The sequence below is a fragment of the Podarcis erhardii genome (genome assembly GCF_964252035.2).
Source record: "Podarcis erhardii genome assembly, chromosome: 15".
In the NCBI taxonomy this organism is placed as follows: domain Eukaryota; kingdom Metazoa; phylum Chordata; class Lepidosauria; order Squamata; family Lacertidae; genus Podarcis; species Podarcis erhardii.
The window spans coordinates 14,850,985-14,871,091 of record NC_138505.1 but is presented as its reverse complement, the minus strand read 5'-3'; the positions used below and the strand labels follow the sequence as shown (position 1 = coordinate 14,871,091).

The 20,107-nt window shown below is 48.2% G+C and overlaps 1 protein-coding gene across 1 annotated transcript in view; it reads right to left on the bottom strand.

The window, feature by feature from the left end:
* Positions 1–240: 240 nt before the first annotated feature.
* LOC309329765 (uncharacterized protein) overlaps positions 241–20,107 on the bottom strand; it is a gene marked incomplete at its 5' end in the record, with an annotated part of 34,277 nt that continues 14,410 nt past the window's right edge. The window contains 10 exons of the mRNA XM_081840776.1: positions 241–497; positions 4,019–4,222; positions 6,257–6,365; positions 8,091–8,305; positions 9,171–9,286; positions 9,910–10,033; positions 11,232–11,400; positions 13,072–13,226; positions 14,791–14,894; positions 16,158–16,675. Of these exons, the coding sequence (XP_081696902.1) occupies positions 341–497; positions 4,019–4,222; positions 6,257–6,365; positions 8,091–8,305; positions 9,171–9,286; positions 9,910–10,033; positions 11,232–11,400; positions 13,072–13,226; positions 14,791–14,894; positions 16,158–16,675 (1,871 nt within the window). The 3' untranslated portion in view covers positions 241–340. The remainder of the gene's footprint in view (positions 498–4,018; positions 4,223–6,256; positions 6,366–8,090; positions 8,306–9,170; positions 9,287–9,909; positions 10,034–11,231; positions 11,401–13,071; positions 13,227–14,790; positions 14,895–16,157; positions 16,676–20,107) is intronic.

Below are 20,107 nucleotides of genomic sequence, written 5' to 3'. Positions count from 1 at the left end.
ATTTGGTGGGTCCCTGCAGCAGAGACTAGCTTAAGCCCCTTCCACCTTAAAGTGTCCTTGCAGGGTGGAGGGCATAGCTGGTCAGATCCTCAAACACAAGAAGCCCTTTAAGGAGATGAGGATTCCCCCCCCCGCTTTTTTGCAGGTCCCCAGCTGTGAGTTTTTCACACTTGGACATGTCAGCCAGGCTAGAATGGTGTCCTAGCCTATTATGATTAACAGAATGTCTTGACTTTGCTATGCTGGTGGAAGAAGGCACTGAGGGTTTCTTTTATTGTTGAAGGTGGTACATTGCAGGCAGGGGAGGCCCTGCTGCCCATGGGGGCCACGCCTTTGATGCTCAGCTACTTTTGGCTGGGTCCACAGCTGCCCCATCTCCTTTCCCTGTGTTTTCAAGCGGCCTTGGATCTTTAAACATTCTCATGTCCAGGAAAATGTCGTCCTGATGGGAAGGGGTTCCTTTGTAGCCCTCGTCGCCTTTCTGCTGCTCCAAGTTCCTAGAAGAAGACAAAATAATGAAGCTGGATGGGGGGAGAAGGAAGATTGGGGGAATATTATGGGTTCCTGCAAATCCTTCTGCTTAGGTCCAGGTAATCTTACAAACTGACTCCTCCCCAGCTCAGCTCAATAAGAAAATGAGGGGCTGGGTATGGAGGGTGATGAAAACCCACCAAGCCAGCTAATGTTTCACTGCTGCTGCCAGGCTGCTGCTCAGGACACCAAAGGTTCATGGGGCTTAGCTGTACCACAACTGAAAGCAGCCCTGTTTAGGGAAGTTTTTAATGTCTGACACTGTATTGTTTTTAATATTTGGTTGGAAGCCGCCCAGAGTGGCTGGGGAAACCCAGTCAGATGGGCGGAGTATAAATAAATTGTTGTTGTTGTTGTTGTTATATGTCTGCCTGCCTCTGCAGAGGGGAGCCTGGCCGGCTGGCCCTTAGCAAGGAGGCATGGGGCACGGCAGCAAGGCTAGGCTCCAGGGTCCAGAGTCAGGCAGCAGGCAGGGTGGGGATCCCTGCATGGGGGTGCCTGACTCGTACGCCTTCAAAACCATGCGCCTGGGGCTACGGCCCCCCGGCCCTCCCCCAGGATTAGAAGTCCTGGACAGGTCTTTAGAGCAGGTGTGCCTTAGCTGGTTTAACCTTCTTTTCCCCACATAGTCCTACTTGATTTGATACTAAAGGCCTCTTGTGTTTCCATTTTTTTAAAAAAGTATTTCGGAAGGCAGGGGATGTTTTAACAGGCACCCAGGACCCTCTTGTCCGTGTAATCCAAGCTGACTTCAGCTGGAGATGCTGTTTGCAAAAGGGAGGTTGTTCTGCCATAAGAATGTAAGAAGATTCCTGCAGAATCAGGCCAAAGGCCCATTAGTCTCACAGTGGTCAGTCAGATGCCCCCAGGGAAAGCCCCCAAGCAGTACAGCAGCACTCCCCCCCCACGTGATTTCCATGAACGTGCCAGGTGACGTGTTGAAAAGCTTTCCTTTGATTGACTTCCATCGCTTGCACTGCACTTCCTATATACATTTTAAGGAAGATTGTATCTGTTATTCCGTATTATTCCCATACAATCTCACACAAATCAGTCAATGAAATTTTATTAATATTTTCATATTGAGATATTTGTAGAATAAATTTGGAAGAAATTCTTCCAACTTTTCTTCTTTTTCTCTCTCTATTTCTCTTCTTTTTTCCTTTTCTTATTTCTCTTTTGTTCTTTTTTATATATGTGTACTTATCTGAAATATATATATGTACGTATTTGCAATGTTTTGTAATAATCATGTTAAATAAATTAATAAAAAAGAAAAAGAAAAGCTTTCCTTGAGTTCTGTACTGATCAAGCGTATTTTTTTGGTTAAGGGGTATGTGCAGCCGGCAACTGGACTGCTTCCCTTCACAAGCTAGTTTTTCAGCTAGCGGAGGAGCTGGCGACAGCTCTGCCATACCCTTGGATTCAAATGTCAAGATGCTGATCAGCAAATAAAAGAAAAAGCAAGCATTGCTTCTCTCTCAGGAATATGCAGCCATTCCCCCAAATTTGCAGGAGAGGACCTGTGGAGGAAATTTCCGTTGGGTCCAAGGTTATTCCGTTTTTAGACACCTTGAGTTAATCATTTGTCCCTGCAAATTAACGGAGGTAATCCAGGGCCTGAATGCAGACTTTACCTTCACGCCAAATTGCTCAAAGCAATTTTAAACAGAAGATAAGAGTCACAGTGGGGTTGGATTAGATGACCTCCCTGTAGCGTTGGGCAGAAATTCGATTCCGTTTGCACTTAAAGGGGAATTTACCTTTCGAAAAACAAGATGCAAATCAACCCACAGCCATCTTTCGAAATGCACGCTTTTCTGAATTTTGCAATGCTGTTCCTCTGCTAAGCAATGTGTACCGAAATGCATATACCGGTACTTCTGTACAGCATGCATATAAATTTGTATCTTAATGGAAATAACATTCAAAACTGCATGGTAAAAAGGTGTTTTAAAGCAAACAAACCCAATTTATCTGATTGCCAAATCTGGTGCTCTTGGTCCCTAAACTGTGGGAACCTATCCTTTTTGTGGGAGTTTAATATCATGTCTACCATGTGACAATGGCAACAGCAAATTCAGCTTCTTTGCGTCATAAGCCAGTCTCATCTGTGTAAATTGATTATCTGCACACTTTGTGGGTAATCTGCATGATATAGGCAGATAATTTATGCGATTACGATTGGCATACATTGACAAGCCAAATGATGCCCATTCCATGTTTTGAATTAAGAGAGGGGGTAGCCGAAATGATGACAATTCCTGTGTATGAATCATGACATGAAAAGGCACAACCTCTTCTGTTTGTATTATAATAGCTCTATAAACGTTGCTAGCATAAGTACCTTCACGTGTCGTTTGACTATTTTAGGTAAAATGCAAGAATGTTGTGTTTTCCTTGATGCAAGTCACTTCTCCACCAACACAGACCTTGTCACAGCCACTGATGGCTTACTAAATGGAAGGAAGGCAGTGTGGTGCAGTGGTTAGATCGTCCAACTAGGACCTGGGAGACCAGGGCTCACATTTCCACTTAGCCATGAAGCTCATTGGGTGACCTTGTGCCAATCACTCCTGGCATAGCCTACCTGATAGGGTTGTTGTGTGAATAAAATGGGGGGGGGGGCTGTTATGCCAACTTGAGGTCCTTGGATGAAAGCTCTAGGATATATGCAATGTATACATCTACTTTATGTTGGCTACATATTTGAACACCTTAAGATTATCATAAGCAAAGACCAAGGAGCAGGTTTCTGTCTATGTTTGGATACAACTTGGTGCCATTTTGAGTCAACATGGAATAAGAGCCTAAGAAGAACCTTCTGCATTAGGCCAAGGATTCATCTAGTCCAGCAACCTGTTCTCACAGTGGCCAACCAGATGCCCACAGGATAAGAATTTAAACTCAATTCCTGGGGCTTTCTGTGTGCAAGCCCTGCACTTTGGAAGACAGGCTCACAGCCATTTTTTCTTTGTTAATTACAGTGGTACCTCGGGTTAAGTACTTAATTCGTTCCGGAGGTCAGTTCTTAACCTGAAACTGTTTTTAACCTGAAGCACCACTTTAGCTAATGGGGCCTCCCGCTGCCACCGTGCCACTGGAGCACAATTTCTGTTCTCATCCTGAAGCAAAGTTCTTAACCCGAGGTACTATTTCTGGGTTAGCGGAGTCTGTAACCTGAAGCGTATGTAACCTGAAGTGTATGTAACCCGAGGTACCACTGTATATAGAATTAATAGGTCCCCTTACCAATTCCCATCACTGTTCTGAACCTTTTCCAACTCTCCACTACCCTTTCTGAGCTGAGGCAAACTGAACCTTTTGAAACTGCGCCAATTATAGCCACTGATTTTAAAACTGCAGTGTTGTGGGGGTTTTCTGGTCTCTCGGAATTCCCAAACAATGCCAGGTACCAAGGGGTTGGTGCTGATAAGCAAACAAATGTGGTTAAGGAATGAGGAGGGGAGAAGGCAGATCTACTTACTGGTTCTCCACGTCTTCAATGGTATCAGGTAGTGGCATGTTCAGGGTCTCTGGAAGGAAGCAGGCGGCAATGCCAGAGATGATGGGAGCTGCCCCATAGATCAGAAGGGGGAGAGATGGGGAATACTCGCCCGTCATCCTCACCAAGGGAGCCACGATCCCGCCGACACGAGCCATGGTGTTCCCAAACCCCATCCCGGTCTGCCTGCCATGCAATGGACAGAAAGTTGACAAAGGCTTAAGCCTGGGAAACCTGTGCTGCCCCCACAGCTGACCCCAGACTTCAACTCCCATCAGACCCAGCCAACATGGCCAACGGCCCAGGATGATGGGAGTTGCAGTCTAGCAATGTCTGTAGGGCCACAGGCTCCCTATTGCTGGCCTAAACAGATTGGTGCCTGGTGCTCATTGGGACTGGCAGGGCAAAAGGCAGGGAGCCCAACATTAGGGGGAGCCAGAGCCAACGACAGGCAGAGGCGACTCATTCTGGTTTTGCTCTCCTCTTCCTCCCTGCTGGGTTCTACATGGAGCAATACTGAGATTGGGGAGGAGGAGGAAGCTACCAGGCAGTGCCAATCCCTGGGGGGGCTGGGAATATGAAGACTGGTGGAAGGCGGCTGGCGTATGGCAGACTGAGACTGGTGGGGCAGCGCCCCATTCACCTGAATGGACCAGCCTCCACAGCAGCCAGGTTACTCGAAGGATGGCTCCACCTGCCTGTTTTAAAAGATCAGCCTGCCTTAAATAGCTTGGGTCTACGGGGCTTCCGCAGCTGTGTGTGCTCAGGCCACAGAGGCCACTTTAGAAAGTACAGTGGTACCTCGCAAGACGAAAAACTCGCAAGACGAGTTTTGTTTCCTTTTTCTTAAAACCGTTACTGTAATACTGTACCAAGTTTGAAGCGGGAACTGGGCTGGAAGGGAGCGAGCGAGGGGGCGACCTACCTTTTCCAGTTTCAGCCTTGGGGAAGGAGAGCGTCTCGCTCCGCGAATGAACGCAAGGCAAGAAAAGAGCGGGAGCAAATCTCTTCCAAGCACGATCGTGAGCACGACAATTAGTCCTGAGTTCTGAGCAGAGTAACCCGATACGAGAGAGAGAGAGAGAGAGAGAGAGAGAGAGAGAGAGAGAGACACTTCGGAGACAGAGCGTGTGCGTAAAAGTGCACGAAAGAAAGACTGAAGAAGGAGCCAAAGAACAAATAACGGACTTGGGCGCAACAGAAGCAGGATCTAGCAGAATGACGCAGAGGGATCCTCTTCTGGAGAGGGCACAGAGGAGGCAGGTGGGCTGGGATCCAGCGGATGTGGCTGGGTCTCTGCGCCGCTGCCGCCGCTGCCTCTCTCTCTCTCTCCCCCTCCCTACGTGGCTGCTCCATTTTGCCCTAACTGCACAAAGGCAGGAGGAGGGGGACCAAGGAGGAGGAGGCATCCACTGCGCTTGGGCCGCCGCGAAGGTGCCTTTGAGGGGGTGGGAAGAAGCCGGGAGCAGCTGCTGAGACTGTGGGGAGCCTGGTGGCGTGGCGCAAGGTAACGGGGGGAGCAAGGGAGATTCCGCGCCGGGCGCTTCGTGCGTCCGCCCTCGGTTCCTGGGCTCGAACTTCCTTTGGCACCTCGTGGAGAGAGAGGGAGAGGAGCGGGGTGGGGCTTTGATGTGGGACGCGGTTTGGCGGAGTGAAGACGCGGCAAGGCTTGGCGACCGAGGAAGGGGGGCTGTTTTCGTGGGGAGGTGGGAGGGGGTGTCTTTGCCTCTTCCCGGCAACAGATCCTCCAGGCTGGGGAAACTCCTCCTGCTGGGGAGCGACCCGCTTTGTGCTTTGCCCGCTATCCCATTATAAAAGGAGTACTGTAATAATGTTCATAATACAGTACCAGGGTGCATCCGTGCTTCGCAAGACGAAAAATCCGCAAGACGAAGAAACTCGCAGAACGAATTAATTTCGTCTTGCGAGGTACCACTGTAAAAGGAATAGCAGTGGGCAGCATTGTATACCCATCAACTGCCCTGGAAAAGCTGGGACATCTCATTTCCCCACATCCCACAAGAGTGCGACGGCCATTTTGGGTGCCTCACTCTCACATGACTTCGGGCTGATATCTTGCGCCGAAAACAGCATTTATTTCCGGGTCCGCAAGATGGGGCTCGCTCTGATCAGAGCCCCGGCCTGATTCTGATGGTATTCCAGGATTATCGTCCATATAAAATGGCCCACAGTTAAGAGCTTCCGCTAAGTCTGAGGTACCTGATCACCGTGGGGTAAAGCTCTCCCGTGTATAAGAAGACACAGTTGAAAGAGGCTGCCAAGCACCCTTTCCCAAAGACGGCAAAGACAGTGCGCAGGATCTGCATATCTGGGGAGAAGATCAACTCAAATGATTTTGCAAACAACTATTGTTCAGAGCCCTCCAGCCCCCCAGACAAATTCTGTTACCGTTTTGACCTTTGGTTTCTCGCCATTATTTGACTTCCTGTTCCACTTTGCATTTGGCATACATTTCCTGCCCCCACCACCTCAGTCTTAAGATAAGGTTTTCTCCCTCTGTCTCCAGCCAAATGACCTTTCGCGGTTCGTCAATGTTGTGTCACCAGCAGTCTTCGCCTCAGAACCATTAGAGCATTTGTGAACATTCTGTGTCTCACCTGCAGCTCAGCCAATAACAAGGGTGGCAGCCTGAAGGTGGCAGGCAACAGCCACATTTTAACCCTTGTTATATAAGTTTGTGGCAACCTCTGGTGAACACTGGCATTTACACTGTGAATGTTGATGCTCCCATCACCAGCAGAAGTGAAGTCAAGGCACTTTCCTTGAGTGAAACGACACATTATGTTAAATAAGAAATTGCATTTAACATGTCTGTTTGTGGTTTTAAAATAATAGCTGTTGGGATGGGGCTGGGAGCTGATCAGAGCTGGTGCTGTGGTTTAATCCTTCCCCACTATACTGTGATTTCAACAAAAACTTCCTCTCTCACTTGCTTGTTTTCTGTTTTATGGTTTTAACTTTTGCCTGTAAACCACTCAGAAAACCTTAGCTGCTGGGTATTATGCACATATGTAAAATAAGCAAATGAATTAATGGATTAAAATTTGCCTGGAGGAAGGAAGCTGTTAGTAAGAAAAATGCACCCTGCATACTCTCAGGGGCTCTTTCACCTATTCTTCCACGTGCTTTTGAGCCAAAAGCATGAACCTGTAGCCTCAGTCACAAGGTCTTATGCCACACAGTTCTAGGACTTAATCCCATTTCACACTGAAAACAAGCAGCCTATAACCCTAGGAATCTGTTTTCAGCACCCTCACCAGACTACAGTTCCCAAGAGGTCTTTGGAGGGCGCCCAAACACCTCAAGCAGTAGAAAAACAGACTGTTCTCTATTTTGTGGGAGAAACTCTAGCACATATCAGGAAACATAGGTTTGCAGAAGCATGGTTTTTTTTTTTTTTTAAATTGTATTGTTTTGCTGCTTGGTGGTTTGCCACCCTGGGCTCCTTTAGGAAGAAGAAGGGCAGAGTGGACGTTGAATAAATAAATAGGTGGATAAATAAATAAAGTAGATGAAATCATTCTGTATCCCTAGTGCAACATACTTATGTCTTTATATATGTTGGAAGCTGCCCAGAGTGGCTGGGTCAGCCCAGTCAGATGGGTGGGGTACAATAACAACAACAACAACAACAACAACAACAACAACAACAACAACAACAACAACAACAACAACAACAACCCACTTAAAAAAATAAGATGCCCTGGGATTTTCTTGGAGGAAGAGCCATGGGATATGAATTTAATGCATAAAGCAAATAAATAAGAAACAAACTGTTTGCAGTTTGGAAAGTGATGGGGACGTACTGTACATTGAAAAGTATGGGGTGGAATAGTGACTAACAGGAAGAAGCATGAACACCTTGCAAACAAATCAAGATGAACATTTGTTGTCAATGTATAACCTCCCAGGAAACGAACTGGAGCAAGTGCTCAATAAATCCAACTTCCGCATAAGCTTTGTGCAAGCAAATCAGAACGAACGCTCAATGGTCTGGAGGAGCCCCTAAACTGTGGTTTATCTAGAGTCTCACCTTGGGGGACAAAGATGTTTCCAGCAATGGACAGGCCTGCTAGGATGAGAGTCAATGCCTGGGTGATCCTGCGGCCAAAGTAGCAAATCACAACGAAGGCAATGAGTTTCGCTGGGATATCGACAGCCCCAAAGATCACCTGGATGAGGTAGACGCTGACCCCAAAGTTCTGCAGGTCCATAGCCAACCCATAGTAGGCGAAGCTGGTGGAGAACCTGGTGGCGGATACAGGGAAAACACACAAAGGGTTGTGGCTCAGGAGCAGAACATTTGCTCTGCGTAAAGAAAGTCCCAGGTTCAGTCTCCAGCATTTCCAGGTAGAACGGAGGGACATCCCCGTCAGAAACCAGGTGAATCCGCTTCCTGTCAGCGTAGATACTGAGATAGCTCAATGCTCTTCAACCTTTGACCCCCCAGATGTTTTTGGACTCTGTTTTCTATCATTATTCTTTATGCACCATTATTTATTAAATTTGTTAGTCGCCTCCAACCCAAAGTGACTTACAACCAACCACCTATCGTTCCATTTACGGTGGTACCTCCATTTTTGAGTGTCACAGAAGCTGAACGTTTCGGTTTTTGAACGCCGAAAACCCAGAAGTAAATCCTTCCGTTTTTGAATGCACCTTGGAAGTCAAATGTCTTCCGCTGCATGTTTTTCAATTTTCTCCATTGAAATTGGAATTCTCCCTTTGCGCCTCAGTTTTTGAATGTTTCGGAAGCTGAACGGTCTTCTGGAAGGGATTACATTTGAAAACCAAGGTACCACTGTATATCCCAACATTTCCTCCACAGAGCTCAAGGTGGCACCTGTGGCTTCTGCCCTCATTTAGTCCCTCACAACAACCCTGTGAGGTAGGTTAGTCCGAGAAGGAGCCGGGGGGGGGATGGTCGTGCCCCCTCTCAAAAAAGCACAGCCCCCCAGTCCCCCACACTACACCCCTGCTCTAACCAACTGAGCTATCCCCCCCCCAATACTGAGCCAAGAAAACGATCTTTAAAGCGATCTGGCTTTTCTTCTTCCGCTTCTTTCATTCCCTCTCTTGCCTTCCCCTCCAGCTGCTTCCACCTTAAACTTACCAGACGAAGCAAAGGCAGCACGTTACCCGTCGCACCACAGGCGATCGCACCAAGTCAGCTGCCGAGAAGTTGGTCTTGGCGGAGGGTGCCTCTTTCTGTAGGCTGGCTTTCAAGACCTGCAAGAAAAAGACAAGCAAGGGGTTGCCTGCCGCCTGCTGTGGTCTCCGGCCAAATTCCGCACATTTAGGGATGGAATGACGAGACGCCTGGAAACTTACTTAATGTTTAAGGGGAAGGACCATAGTTCCACGTTCAAGTGCATGCTTTGGATAAAGAAGGTTCCACATTCAACCCTCAACCTTTTTCGGTAGAGGTAGGGGGAAAGCCCCATCGGAAACCTTACAGACTAGCAGGCGAGTGAGGGTGGAGGCCAAACAGGCGAATCCACAACTTGCACCCCGATTGCAGAATTAGTGTATCCTGACTGCGGAATCAAGACTGTCGCAAAATACGCACAGCCATTTTTTGGATGGCTGTTCCACCTCATCTTCTTCCTAAGGTTGCTACCATTCCCCACCTGCACTCCCAGGCAGGCTCCTGTTCCCTGTAGATGTTTGGCAGGCAGATATTCAAATGGTGCTGTTTTTTGGTTTTTTTAACAGCAGAGAGGTGCATTTGTGTGTGTGTATGTTTTTGGGGGGGAGCTGGCACTGCTGAATCGCTACCTGTTGTGCAGATGATAAAGGCTTAGAAGCGTAAACCAGGAAGAAAAGCAAGGAACGTTTCTTTCTCTCGCTACCTCGAGGCTGAGCTTCTGCCCTTGCTCCTTCTGCCCATTTATCCGTGCCACTTTTTGCAGCTCCTTGAGTGCCTGGTCCAGTTTGCCAGCTGTGGCATACCACCGGGCAGACTCTGTAAACCACCTGGGCAAGAGAAAAACAGAGAGGCAGCAAGGTGGGGGAACAGGGACACGGTGAGGTGAAAGCAGGTATATACAACCCCTAGGTAATGCCCATCCTGCTCTACAGAAGGAGCCCTTGGGTATTTGTTTAACAGCACTGCCCTGCACCCCAACATCTCCTTCTCCAACAAGCCCCTCCCTAAGTTCAGCTAGCTTTCCCCCCCTCTTAGGGCTTATACTTCTGTGCCTCCAATGGCTGTAAGCAGGGGTGCTGACTCCTAGAGGCTGAACCCCTTTGAACCCCCACCCCAATATTTGTTAGCGGGGGACAGAGTTCCCACAATGTTTGTCCGGGATATGGCGGCTCCCCCCTCCCCCCTCCATGGTGGGGGAGCAGCCCCCGGCTCATGGCATTGGCAGGAGGCGGCGGCAGAGGAGCCGCCCAGACATTGTGCACGATGGCGTTGTGTCTTGGTGTCGTGTCCGACATCTGGGCATCGCATGCAGCATCACAACATCGCGCATGATGCCCGGATGTGACTCGTGATGCCACGGCATCACACACAATGTCAGCTGCGTCAATCACCCTCCTGAGTCAGCATGCTTGGCTGTAGGAAAGGCAGGAAACCAACAGTTGAAGCTTCCCTCTGAAAATGTGCTGGGGAAGCTTTTACTGTTGCACTGCTGTTTGTCAATGATGCAAACACAGCACCTGCTCTTTAAAGCTGAATCGGAGCAAATGGCAGTCCAGGTTTTCTGCAGATTGCTCTTTGCTCCGATTCAGCTTTAAAGAGTTGTTTTTGTGTGGGAGAAGCTTTGGAGAGAAAGAAAGAGGGTGCCCGGACACAGAGCTTTAAAGCGTGGGTTGTTCCTGGAAAGCGTGGATAAGCCCTATATCTTTATCTTTAAAGTGGCATGCTTAAATGGGGACTGCGAGAGAGGAGAAGAGACAACCCTTTCCCCCCTCCTTGCTTATCCAGTCTCCCCTTCCAGAAGCTTCCTTGTGACACTCCCCCGCTCCTCAAATGACTGGTGTCTGCCTTTGCAGTGCCCTCAAGGCACTCCTTCCTCCCCAGCTCCTTCCCCACAACCTCAGCTTTCCTCGCCTTCACCCACCAGTCTCCAGCCTCCCCACAAGATTAATGTCAGTGTTTTGGGGTAAGGACTCCCACCACTGCCGCTCACAGCAGACAAGAGAGCAGGGCCACAGCGCCACCTACCAGCCGTACAGGAAGAAGGCGAAATAAGGGAAGGAGACAGCCAGCTGGAGCCAGCGCCAGTCGCGGATGGCATAAGCTATGCCGGCAAGGATGAACTGCCCGACGCTGTAGCTGTATCCAGTCACCATGCTGATGGTGGCCCGGGAATGCATTGGGGTCCACTCTACCGCTGGAAGAGGAAAACCCCATGTTGCCGTCTAGCAATGTTCAAAGGAGTGAACATCCACCTAACTGATTCTGGGGTTTCTAACAAGAACTTTGACCTAAACTCTGTGTCAAACAGAAAATATATAACCAGTACTTTCTTCCTGGAAGTACTCAAGGTTACACAGTACTGGCACCTTCTGCCCCCCCTCCCCATGTTAAGAGTGTGGTACTTACTGTAACAATTTCATGGTGAGTACCTCCCCCCCCCTTCTATATAAAAAAAACACCGTATAAAACATATGGGACAGATTGAACTTCTCCAGTTCCTCTGGGACATAAATGTACATCAAAAGGAACACCCGAAAACCTTATTTGCAGCAGTGGAGAAGTTAAAACACAAACCTAGCTAACGGTAAGGCACTGCTATATTTAGGTAGATTTATCACTTCTAAATATTTTGGCAGTTTAATCCCATGATTTGAATTCACACATGTAAATAATGAAGAACAGGTTTTGTTAGTCCAATATCGTATGCTCTGAATGAGTGGAGATTTAAACCCAGATATCCCTTATTCTCTGCAACAATCACTACAACACAACATAGTGCCTCGGGGTGCGCGCGCACAAATCAGACTTGAACCCAGATCACAAGGCAGGGAAGTAGTCATCACTCATTTTACCCCATTGGTGCATAGGGATGAGTGAATCTGTCAATGATGATTGGCTTTTCTCTCAGGTTCTCATTTTACCAATCTTAGTCCTCCTTGTTTCCACATCAGTTTGCAAGTTTCTTTTATATATATAAAAAAGTCCTCATGACAATTCACCAGCATTTTTGTGTGAAGTTTTCCTAATATACAAATGTTTGTATGTGGTTTTGCCTAATATGCACACTTTTGCAAAGCAATGTCTCCTGATACAATGCATTTTCCCATTTATTTTTCATGAATATATGCGCATTTATGTGCTTTTTTGTACCCAGGTTTTAGAGGTGTGGATAGGATGCCTCTGGTTCAGTTGTTTTATTACGTGCGCAGATTAGATGGTCATGAGGCACCAGAAGTTGCATCGGAGGCCCCGCAGTGTGGGTGCCGAGCACCCACAACAAAAATTTTGTGGGTGCTTGGGCCCCCAGGGTCCCCTATATTTGGCGTCAGTGGCATACTCAACATACAGGTGAAAACAGCCCTTTGATTTTCCAGGAGATCTGTGTAAAGGTCAGATCTAGCAGAATTAATCAGAGGCTTGAAAAATAGAGCTGAACAAGGAAATGACAGAACATTTCCAACTTCAAAGGGGTACCTTTCGAAGGGGCAACTACCTTCTCCAGCAGGGGGCAGTACCTGCGTGGTGGTGGTGGTGGGGCTCAGAGGCTTTGTGAGCTCCAGGGGAAGTCCTCAAAGGTGCCTGGGTGCCCAAGGGCACCATGTTGGGGACCCCTGATTTAATATCATTGTAAGAAAAGGCAGTGTGTGCAGGCGGCCATTTTCTCAGAAAAACAACAATTGAAAAAAGATTCCAAGACTCAAACTCTCTCTCATCTGTAACTGGTTGCCTTTGGTGGATATGACTGCCTGTGATTAATGGGAGAACAATGCCCTTTGCACATGCCCAGAGGCCTCAGGGCAGATTTGCAGCATGCTTGGCTAATGTTTTAAGTCTTGGAACCAGCCACTAGAGGAAACTTACTTACACAGCGACACGCAGTTCAGCCCAATGCCTGAGAGAGCCATTCCTGACAGGAAGCGGAAGATGCAGTAAGCTGTGAAGCTGGGGGCAAAAGCAGCGCAGGACCCCGAAACAGCCATTTGGAGACAGGACCAGATCAACAAAGCTTTCCGGCCAAACCTAAACCGGGGAGGAACGAGTCTTGTTATAGACAGGGTGGTGGTCTCTGTGTGGGTGAAATCTGGAAGCGGTGGGAATGGAAGAATGATCTGGAAAAGGAGTGGGGGAGCTTTTACAGCCTGAGGGCCACCTTCCCTTCTGCGCAACCTACCAGGGGCCACATGCCTGTGGTGGGCAGGACCAGAGGCAAAAGTGGGAGGAGCAAGGAATGCAAATATTATATTTGTACAGCGGGCCGGTTTCTGCACACACCTCTCTCTCCTTGACCCAGACAAGCAAGAGGCAGTATCAGAGTTTGAGGGTGCACTCCAGCCAGGCATAAACACTCAAGGAGGGTCTGGCTGGGGAGGCTCCTGAGGGCCAAAAAAAGAGTCATGGAGGGCAGAATTTGTCCCCCGGGGCTGAGGCTTCCCACCCCAGAGCTACTGTAGAAGCACCAAGGCGATAATGGCTGGAGAATGGAAAGAGAACACACCCAGTGGCATAGCGTGGGTTGTCAGCACCCGGGGCAAGGCAAGTAATTTGCGCCCCCTAACCAATGGATTTGCACCCCCTAACCCGTGGATTTGCGCCCCCTAACCCTAACCCCCAGATGTTGCACCCGGTGCGGCTGGCCCCCCCCCGCACCCCCCACGCTACGCCACTGAACACACCATAGCTACTAACATCCTGGGAGGGCAAATCAGGGCATCTTGCCGCCAGCCGCCCTTACATGTCGCTGCCACCCATCGCCTTGGGTTTCCCCAAGGAAAGTGGCAGGATAAAACTAAAACCTGTGAGGATCATGGGACGAATTGAAGAAATTACGGGGCAAATTAAAATGTAGATGAGCCCAGAGTCGGATACTTTCACTGGCCCTGAGCCCACAGTCTGTACCTCAGGTTACAGACACTTCAGGTTACAGACTCCGCTAACCCGGAAGTAGTACCTCGGGTTAAGAACTTTACCTCAGGATGAGAACAGAAGTCGCGCAGCGGCATCAGCGGGAGGCCCCATTAGCTAAAGTGGCACCTCAGGTTAAGAACAGTTTCAGGTTAAGAATGGACCTTCGGAACGAATTAAGTTCTTAACCCAAGGTACCACTGTAATCCGGATAAGACTCTGGGACTGGGGGAAAGTCAGTTTCTGGCTAGGAAAAAAGTGGTCCTCTTCCCTGCACACACGGACACTGAGTTGACCCCAACATGGGGGGGGGGGGCATGGCATGACATCACACATACGCCGCCCTCCCAACCCAGCCAGGCAGACTTGGCCCATCATGCCCCCCCCCGCCCCAAACAGCCAGATTAGCTTCATGAAAGGGATGTGCCAAGGCAAAGACTCTTCATCCTGGCTCATCCTTTTGAGGATTGCCACGAAATTCCCTTGAAAATATGGGGGGGGCCCTGGCCCCCAGCCCCCCTTTGATGGCACCCCTGTCCCCACAACCCGCCATTTGCCATTTTGCTTCTACTAATCTAGTATGATTTTTTAAAACAAACAAACAAAGGATTCCTTGGCCCAGCTAGAACCAACCGCTTTGACGTGTATTCGCGACGTGCTTTCAAAGCGCGAAACGCCTTACTTGTCTGAGAGGCCGCCGAATGCGACCGCACCCACCAGCACCCCCGCCATGTAGATTGACTGGGCCATCTGCTGCAGCGTCCGAAAGTCGCACACCAGGTCCCACTGCGGAAGGGGGGGGGGAAGGCGGTTAACACAGAAGCATCACCATCGCTTGGCTTTTCCGAAACGCGAAGCAGAAAAGTTGACTTTGGGATATGTATCTATAAAGCTCCATTTCCTTTTCCAACTTTCCATCTCACACAGAAGATGGTGTGCGCTCAAGCTCCACAGCTCCAAAAGGCATTCCTAGAACCATAGGTGGCCGAGGCAGTTTTTACTGCAAAAACTTTAATCCTTAAATCCCGTTGGCAAGAACAGTGGTACCTTGGGTTACAGACACTTCAGGTTACAGATGCTTCCGCTAACCCAGAAATAGTACCTCAGGTTAAGAACTTTGCTTCAGGATGAGAACAGAAATCGCGTGGTGGCGGCGCGGCGGCAGTGGGAGGCCCCATTAACTAAAGTGGTACCTCAGGTTAAAAACAGTTTCAGGTTAAGAACAGACCTCCAGAACGAATTAGATTCTTAACCCAAGGTACCACTGTATTGTGGCAATTGTGTTGAGTAGGAAATTGCTGAATTTAGACAAATGCAGGAGACCCCAAATACAGAACCTGGGATTTTCCTCCTGCAAAGCTGGTCCTCCACTTCTGAAGAATAGACGCCCCCCAACCCCCCCATATTTATATGGAGACTCTTCACAGAGAGCTTTCGTGAATGATGGATTAGGAGAGGGTGGTTTTTTGGGATTTTTTTGCAGGAGGGGGTAGGATTATTTAAATCACTAAACTTTTGCAAATAGATAATCACAATTTAGCTACTCAACATTGCTCCCTTAAAATCAATCTTGGGCATAGTCATATTTCACATTGAATGTGGACATGTGGCCTATCTCCCCCCCCCCTTTATTTGTGAAAAAAAATTGTTACAGGAAGTCATCTGCATCATTGTTGGGGACCCTCCAGATTATTTAATTATTATTTGTATCCCGCCTTTCCACCAAGGAGCTCAAGGGGCCAAACATGCGTCCCCCCCCCTGCTTTCTCCACACAACAACCTTGGGAGGTAGGCCAGTCTAAGAGAGAGTGACTGGCTGAAGGTCACCCAGCTGTGTGGGGATTTGCGCCCTGGTTTCCCAGCTCCTCTTCCCACACACTTAACTTCTGCACTGACTGTGATTCCCATCACCCCAGACCAGGGACTGTAGTCTAGCAGCAAGTTCCCCCCGATCTACACAAATCCAGCATCCAGAATCCCACTTGAGTACCAATCCAATCCCAAAAAATGTGGTGAGGCATTGCTGATCCTCACCTAAGGCCTCCCTACCTCTGTCACAATGGTCGACGTGAAGACTTGGCCATCGTAGGTCCAGCCGTCAAGGCAAGGCTCCAGCTCTGCCTCTGTTCTCTCCAGCTCCGTGGAATTGGGCTCGAGGAAGTGCCACTGGGTGGTGACGAAACGACGGCACTTCTGCAGCACCTGGTTGCCGTCTGTCGGGATGAAGGCTCTCAGAGGATCCCGACAATCTGCGCCTTCGGTGATGTTGCTGCCACCGCATGTGCTGTTAATGCCAGTGCGGCAGCGGTGCCCGGGGACGGCTGCTGTAAAATTCTGCAAGAGGTTGTGGGCTGCCATGAGGACCATCGGGAAGCAAAGCAGCAGCACGTTGAGGACCTGGAAACGGCCCATGCCACCAACCTGATCCAAAAGTTGGGCAAAAGTCATCGCGGCCCAGAGACGCAGGACGGGCCCGGCTGAATCGGACGAGGCACGTTGGCCGATGTAGATGCAATGGCAGCAGGGGAAGGAGAAAATATATATACCGGTATATTCTTGCAAACGTTAGGTGTTTGCTTGGCGATCTGGAGGTGCAAATCACAAATGGACTTGCTAAAACGTAGAGATGGAAACCTCCAAGAATCGGCCCGGTGGTGGCTGTCAAAATGATTCCACGGCTGATTTCCTTTGCAGTGGTCGGAGCTGCACCGAAGGAATGAAACAGTTAAGAAGGACACTTCCCATGCCTCCTGCCGATGGGCAAACAGACAGGACCTCTGCCCTCCTGCGTGTGCATTTCATATTTGAGCCTGCTCCAAGGTCACCCAGAAATGCGCCGCCGCTTATGTGCAGTTCCTACGAAGGAACCAGTAGGGCACCTTTCCCTCTCCCCCCTCTGCCTGCAGGAACGAAAGGTAGAATAAGGCTGAAAAGGCCAGAGCTCGACGAAAAGGCTCTGGAGAGGGGCTTGTTTTTCTGTGCTTCTGATTAAGCTCCTGCTGAGTTTCAGACGGCTTAGTCGGTTCCATTAGACCCACATCTCCTAAGAATGGAAGTATTAGTGAAAAGGGAGGGGTGCACATTCACTTCCAGCGAACTTGAGCGAGATGGTGGTAACAGGCAGAGGAATGAGCTGAGTCAGGCCTGGAATATGAACTTTTCCCCTTGAAGTCATTTGCATTCCTGGTATCAAAGAAAACATCACAACAATAAGCTTTATTTATGGGGGCTGTGCAGATCCGGGGGGGGGGAATCGTTTGCTGCTCTGGGTGTTTGGTAAGACTTTTTCCACCCTTCGCTTGGTCTGGGATGCTTCCCACTGAGGTCGCGTCATGAATCCCCAACGCTCAGTCTGCACGGTGAACCCTTCTGCCTTTGACACATCCACATGTCACGAAAAATGGGGCTCTCTCAAGGGAGACCCTGCAAGGTCTGCTATTGGTCAGTGGAAGGAAACAGAGTTGACAGCCAGCTAAAATGAAAGGAAACTGTCCAGCACTGTCAGAAAGACCACCCAAAATGTAATGAAAACATCACAAAGAAAGAGGAGGTGTTTAGTGACACCGGAGCACACATGAGTACATAGTTTCAGAACTTGTCAATCACAATACTTTGTGAATTGCCTGTCTTGAACCACCATTCAAATTCAGACACATTTTATTCCCCTCTCCAGGCATTTAAACACCCACATCTCCTTCTCCCTCCCAGATCTATTCTTCTTGCTCTTGCCCACATTCCCCTCTTTGATAAGCAAACGACAGTTCCCTCTTCTGTGGACAAGCAACCTTCTCCAACTGGTAAGACATTCGCAGCTAGTTGAGGGGTTTCCTAGTTTCCTGGCTGTGTGACTTTGGAGGTGGCTGCTGGGGTGAGGTGTGGGCCAAACACTGCTCACTTTTGGGTTTTACTATGTCATTTGACATGAGTTTCATTCATAAACAAGGTTTTCCATTCATAAAAAAACCTTCATAAAAACCTATTACTTCAGAGGAAAAGGTTATGAATTTATCCTTTCTGGGTGATGCATGTGGGGTGGTGCATGCCCTCAATTTACAGGGCAACCAATAATTTCCTTGGTGTGTGCTTGATGGGAGGTGCTGATGGGCATTAATTTGGTGTCTATACAGCTCTGCAAAAGTGCTCACAACTGCAAGGAAGAGGTCTCAAATATAAATTAAATGTTCATAAATGTACAAGGCAAACACATGCATAAGTATATAAACCACGTGTCTGAAATAGTACAGGAGAGCAATCCTGAAGCCATTTTGATTCTCCCAAATTGACCTCAAATATTTCTCTGCAAGAAGGAAGGAAATGGAAAAGCCTCCCCATTGTCTTTTGCTTACAAATCCTGCCTTAGGGGTGTATTTGTGTATGAATAGGGTGAGCCTGTGACCTCAATTCAGGAACTAAAGTATTAGCCATCACAAAAGAATGGCCAGGCTGCCCAGGTAATGACCATTATCAGGTATCCTGGCAGACAGGATTTCTGCTGTAGGTTTCAATTATACGCAATTTCACTGATGCGCACGGTGCCTCGGAATGTAACCCCCACATAAGGGGGGGGGGAGAGACTGCCTGTACTTCTGAAGATGATGTTACCTGTGTTGTTTCTGCTGTAGCATTGGAGAATGCATGAGCAAAGCATTTAAACTTGCTAACGTTTATGGTCTATTCACTCCAAAAAGCGGGGGGGGGGGGGAGGAGAATTTTAATTGCTTAATACTCGCACATTTTATAAAATGGCAAATGTTATTGAATACATAAATTGTTCCGACCTTGGCAGGAATCCACCCAGCACTCATGGGGAAATGTGGCATGATCTCTTGGAGTAATCAAATGAAACTTTAACACGTGGCATGATAAAATTATGTAATTTTATCAGGACAAATTTCTTGTTGCTTACTGTTGTAACAATTGTTTTCTCAAAAATTATCTTCTGAACCATGAAAATATATAAAATCAGTATTATTATTTTTTAAAATAGTGGCTTATTTAAAGCTCCAACAATGTATATTTCCCATGCTTTGCAAATGTTGCATAGATCTGTGTTTTCAACTCTCCTAGGGACTGTTTTTGCTAAAGAGTGAGTCAAGCCTCGCACCCTTTCCCCCCAGCCATTTTTTCTTTGTAGTTCCCCCCACACATGGGACTTCAGGATTAACTGGTATTCCCCAGTGATTTCCAACCAAAACAACAGTCCACCAGTTTGGCGGCAGCCCTCCATATCAAGCACCTTTCTATGTTTCTGTCTAGATCAGCCCTTTATCCAAAGCACCAAGGGCTGTTGCCATAGACTGAGCCAAGAGTCCAGTGACATCTTAACGGATTTATTATCACAGTTTCCAGAGGAGTAGCTGTACAAATCGAAAATGCCGTCTGTTGACTGAAGCTACTACTATGCCATAAGATCCAATGTCCTGTAATATCACATATGAGCTTTAACTATTGATGAAGCCCAGGACGGCAGAACAAGGCCAATATTCCGGAAATCCTTGTCTTGGACTCTGTGAGAGGATTTTGTGGAACTGTAACAACCTTTCATGTGGATGGTTTGGAGTTTATGGAATAGACACCATTACATGGATGGACCTTATGCATGAACTGATTAGAGAATGATCTGAACTGGAACGTGTCCAGAGGAGGGCAACCAAAATGGTCAAAGGCCTGGAAACGATGCCTTATGAGGAACGGCTAAGGGAGCTGGGCATGTTTAGTCTGGAGAAGAGGAGGTTAAGGGGTGATATGATAGCCATGTTCAAATATATAAAAGGATGTCACATAGAGGAGGGAGAAAGGTTGTTTTCTGCTGCTCCAGAGAAGCGGACACGGAGCAATGGTTCCAAACTACAAGAAAAAAGATTCCACCTAAACATTAGGAAGAACTTCCTGACAGTAAGAGCCGTTCAACAGTGGAATTTGCTGCCAAGGAGTGTGGTGGAGTCTCCTTCTTTGGAGGTCTTTAAGCAGAGGCTTGACAACCATATATCAGGAGTGCT